This window comes from Gymnoscopelus microlampas, assembly GCF_963454915.1.
Source record: "Gymnoscopelus microlampas genome assembly, chromosome: 16".
In the NCBI taxonomy this organism is placed as follows: Eukaryota; Metazoa; Chordata; class Actinopteri; order Myctophiformes; family Myctophidae; genus Gymnoscopelus; species Gymnoscopelus microlampas.
Window position 1 is genome coordinate 2,185,508 of NC_139953.1, and position 5,424 is coordinate 2,190,931.

General features: G+C 42.8%; 1 protein-coding gene across 1 annotated transcript; it reads left to right on the forward strand.

Annotated features, from left to right (window-relative positions):
- The first annotated feature begins 1,665 nt into the window (after positions 1-1,665).
- On the forward strand, positions 1,666-4,850 carry LOC311063469 (uncharacterized protein). The gene is made up of 3 exons (XM_084082947.1): positions 1,666-1,904; positions 3,118-3,210; positions 3,400-4,850. The coding sequence occupies exons 1-3, from the start codon at positions 1,842-1,844 to the stop codon at positions 3,577-3,579; spliced, it is 336 nt and encodes a 111-aa protein (XP_083939073.1). The 5' UTR covers positions 1,666-1,841; the 3' UTR covers positions 3,580-4,850.
- Positions 4,851-5,424: the final 574 nt, after the last annotated feature.

Here is a 5,424-nt window from a genome sequence, read left to right on the forward strand (position 1 = left end):
AAACAGCAGATCTACAAGCTCATAGTGCGGCACTCAGTGCCGTGCTATGAGCTTGTATATCTTCTATTTTTGAATAGCCAAAGAAATCTTAAAATGACACAGATGCGTTCCTGGTCTTAATGGGTTAAATATATGCATTGGTTGTATGAAACTGAACAGAATAAGTAAACCTTAACATAATGAATATACACATTTATCTTAAGGACACATGGCCAGGCATTAGTGGTGCAAATAGTGTCACATCGGGCAGCAGAAGGGGCAGCAGAGGTGGTGGCAGAGGTGCTGGCACATCGGGCAGTACTGGTGGCAGAGGTGCTGGCACATCGGGCAGCAGAGGTGGTGGCAGAGGTGCTGGCACATCGGGCAGCAGAGGTGGTGGCAGAGGTGCTGGCACATCGGGCAGTAGGGGTGGTGGCAGAGGTGCTGGCACATCGGGCAGCAGAGGTGGTGGCACTGCCAGCTGCAGCACAGCGGACGGATGCCCATCAGCAGAGCAGCACTGAAGTTTCAGAGACCTGGCGATCAACACATGGTACAGTCAGAATGAGTACTTTGTACAAACCCAATTCCAAAAATGTTGGACGTTGTAGAAAATCAGAATAAAACAATATGCTATCATTTTCTAATCCTTTTCTGACATATGTTTTACCTTATCAACTTTGTCAATATATGCTAATTCTGAATTTGATGCCATCAATACCTTTCAAACAAAAAGCCGCAAAAGACCAGGAAATTTGAGGAAATGTTACCAAAAAAAAACACCTGGAATATTACACAGGTTATTTGGAAACAAGCGATAGTGTCATGTTCCCGATAATTAACACATTTTATACTATTCACATTCTCCACAATGTCCCAATGGGAATTGGGCTTGTAGTTTAAATTCCAGGTGCATGCTTCTGCTGAAGCTGGGAATTTTGCCTAGATGTTAAATTGTGTCTGTCTGTTTGTCTGTCTAAATCTAGGTTGCATGTATGTCTGTTGTGTTGCATGTCTATCTGTCTGTCTGTCTGTCTGTCTGTCTGTCTGTGTATCTATCTATCTATCTATCTATCTATCTATCTATCTATCTATCTATCTATTTTTCTTCCTATAATGTGTGTGTGTGTGTGTGTGTGTGTGTGTGTGTGTGTGTGTGTGTGTGTGTGTGTGTGTGTGTGTGTGTGTGTGTGTGTGTGTGTGTGTGTGTCTCTCTCTCTCTCTCTCTCTCTCTCTCTCTCTCTCTCTCTCTCTCTCTCTGTCTCTCTCTCTCTCTGTCTGTCTGTCTGTCTGTCTGTCTGTCTGTCTGTCTGTCTGTCTGTCTGTCTAATAATTTGTGATTTTGTGGACATCATATTTACCTACCAATATTTTACTGGGTGTCTTTTTGGGGATTCAGATATAGATAAGAGTGTCTGCTAATGCCTGAAATTTGTGATTTTGTGGACATCATATTTACATACCAATATTTTACTTAGACACGTAGGCGGAGGAGGAGGAGAGGGGTGGTGGTGGTGCTGCTGCTGCACACAGTGCACAGACAGCTGATGGAGAGTTTGGTTTTGGCAGTAGAACTAGAGGTAAGCTTTTTATTTTTCTTACTGATATATTTTCACAACAGAAGCCAGCTTGCATTGTAGCATAATAAGTCAATGAATGGAGTTGATATTGATGTGGACCCAAACATTGTGTATTACCTGGGAAGTCAAACAAGTGGACAAATACATTTGTATCCTATCTGTTGGTTCAATGCTGTTATCATTTACAAAGATAAAAAACCCACATGGCAACTGTAAAAGTCTTCTCTGATTTTGTGCATATCTTTACCATAACTATCTGATATTTTACTATGATTTCAGATAATGAGTCAAGGAAGACACAGCCCAGATCCAGTTCTGCCGCACGTGTTGGCAGTACAGCTCGAGGTAAGGTTTCCCTGCACATGTGAGATGATATGAATGTATTTAGTAAATGGGGTCCATTTGTACACTCTTGAGTTACAGACCTGTAAGGATCCATTTGGTTCTGTGGAGGAAATCCTATTATGTTATCATGACTGGTTATATGTAGCCTTATTATCAGTACATTATGTGTTCATCTTTTCATCTTTGTGCCTTATACATTAAATTGTACATGGCATAAGAGCCACGGTGTCTCTCCTAGGCCTGATGGCTATTGTTTATGGTACAGCTGATAAAGATTGGCAAATGGATCCTTACATTATATTTTACATGACCTAAGAGCCAAGATGTCTACAAGCTCATAGCACGGCACCATGCCCACTATGAGCTTCAATAATGTGGCATGGTGCCGTGCTATGAGCACAAAGATGAACACATAACGTGGCGGCAATGGCTCAGGGGTAGAGTGGCCGAATGGAAGCCGGAAGATTCCCAGTTCGATCCCGGGCTCCCCCAGAGTTAGTGTCGAAGTGTCCTTGAGCAAGACACTGAACCCATAATTGCTCCCGATGTGCCTCCAGCATCGGTGTGTGAATGAATGAAACATTGTATAGCGCTTTGAGTAAGTGGCGCACTTAGCGAAGCACTATAAAAATGCAATTCATTATTATTATTATTTATAATGTACTGACAATAAGGTTACATTTGGTTCTATTTGTACATTCTCAAAGTTTGACCTGTAAGGATCCATTTGGTTCCTTTAGTGCACTCTCAGTTACAGACCTGTAAGGGTCCATTTGGTTCCATTTGTACACTCTTAGAGTTACAGACCTGTAAGGATCCATTTGGAACCCCCCCACACAAATACAAAAACAAGTATTGTAAAATATAATATATATTTTATGGTTATTATGTATTTCTGTAATTTACAGGTAGACCACAGCCAGGAAAGGGGCGTTGTCGTGGTGACGAGCAGGGGCGTTGTCGTGGTGATGAGCAGGATTCGCAGTCATCTGATGAAGAGCTGGGTCTTGGCAGTAGAGCGAGAGGTAAGCTTTTTCTTACTGATACATTTTCACAACAGAAGCCAGCTTGCATTGTAGCATACAATAAGTCAATTGAAAAATCCTTTACAAAGATAAAAACCCACATGACAACCCCCCCACACCAATACAAAAAAAGTATTGTAAAATATAATATGTATTTTATAGTAATTATGTATTTCTGTAATTTACAGGTAGACCACAGCCAGGAAAGGGGCGTTGTCGTGGCGACGAGCATGATTCTCAGTCATCTGATGAAGAGCTGGGTCTTGGCAGTAGAGCGAGAGGTAAGCTTTTTCTTACTGATACATTTTCACAACAGAAGCCAGCTTGCATTGTAGCATACAATAAGTCAATTGAAAAATCCTTTACAAAGATAAAAACCCACATGACAACCCCCCCCCACACCAATACAAAAAAGTGTTGTAAAATGTAATATGTATTTTATGGTAATTATGTATTTTTGTAATTTACAGGTAGACCACAGCCAGGAAAGGGGCGTCGTAGTGGCGTGGCCGATCCTCTGCCGTGGTTTGACATGGTTGACATGGAGTGGGTGCCAGAGGCCTTCCCATTCACAGCAGATCCCGGACCTCTCAATGCCGCTGCTGACCTGGATTCAGACGATCCAGTGGACTTTCTCCAGCTGTATTTGACGGACGAGCTTCTGCAACTTATCGTCGATCAGACAAACCTGTATGCAGAGCAGGTCATTGCGAGTGTCGATAAGCCAAAGTCAAGAGTCCATGCATGGACTGGTCATCCACTCAAACTTGATGAACAGAAAACATTCTTAGGGCTCCTCTTCCTGACCGGCCTGGTTCGGAAGAATTCCCTGAAACAGTACTGGTCCACAGATGAAGTCTATGCGACTCACTATTTTGGCAAGATCATGCCCCCTAATAGGTTTCAGTTGATCCTTAGATTTCTGCACTTTACAGACAACAGTGTGGCTGATGTGAAGCGTAGAGAAGCTGACAAAATGTACAAGGTACGTCCTGTTTTGGACTACCTAGTGACCAAATTCAGTGACTTGTATCAGCCAAATTCCTCCATCTCAATAGATGAGGGGACCTTGCTATGGAGAGGCAGACTTTCCTTCAAGGTGTATAACCCCCAAAAGCCTATAAGGTATGGCATACAATCTTACATACTGTGTGATTCAGCTACAGGGTACTGTCATAATTTGAGGCCATATTGTGGGAAAGCTGAAAGTCTAGAATACACAGTACTCTCTTCTTGGTACCCTTTCAGGTCATGGTTACACTTTATTTATGGATAACTTCTATAATTCAGTGAAATTATGCAATAAGCTCCTTGACAAGAAGACTCACATCTGTGGTACACTGAGGAAGAACAGGGGTGAACCACTGGCCATCTTCTCGGCTTCCAATTCTTCCCTGGGCTTTGGTGAGAGAATCGTCTTTCACAATACAAGGGTGATGGTTACGGCGTGGCGAGAGACGAATGTGGTCAGGATGGTCACAAGCTGCCATGAGGACCAGATGCAGAGTGTACCAGCGTGGCGTCGGGTGAAGAAAAGAAAGAGCATTCGAGTGGAAAAAGCGAAGCCTGTCTGTGTGATCCAGTACAACCACTCCATGAATGGAGTGGACAAACTGGATCAATATATTTCCTACTATCCCTTTGCCAGGAAGACCATGAAGTGGACAAACAAGTTTGTCTTCTACTTGCTCCAGATCTGCTGCTTCAATGCCTTCGTACAGTACAAGAACAAGAATCCACGGGGTGGGTGGAAAACCATGGAGAAGTTCATGGACAGGCTCGTCAAGGGATGGACCAGGCCTGTACAGGATCCACCAGCACCACGCATTGACCCTGGGGAAAGGCTGTCTGCTCTGGGACATGTCCTTGTCCATCATGCGCCCACCGCCAGTAAGGATCATCCATCTAAGCGCTGCAAGGTCTGTTATTACAAAACAACAAGCAAACGAACGGAGACAGTATTCCAGCGTGCTAAATGTCTTGTCCCTTTATGCAAAAAATGTTACCCATACTACGATCACAAAGAGTAGAACTTGTGAGCAATGTGAACATTTTTTTGTTTGTTACTACATTTTTTTTGTTATTTACTGCTTACTACACACTCAGAGTCTCAGAGTTCCAGACCTCTGAGAGTGTAGTAATAATAGTAGTAACCGAATGGACCCTTAGAGTTACAGACCTCTAAGGGTCCATTTGGTCCTATTTGTATACACTCTCAGAGTTACAGATCTGTAAGGGTCCATTCGGTCCTATTTGTATACACTCTCAGAGTCTCAGAGTTCCAGACCTGCAAGGGTCCATTTGGTCCTATTTGTATACACTCTCAGAGTTCCAGACCTCTAAGGGTCCATTTGGTCCTATTTGTATACACTCTCAGAGTTACAGACCTCTAAGGGTCCATTTGGTTCCATGTGTATATAATCTCAGAGTTGTGAACTGTTTTATTTTATTATTTTATGTTATTACTCATTTATCACTTGGAAGTAAAATGTTGT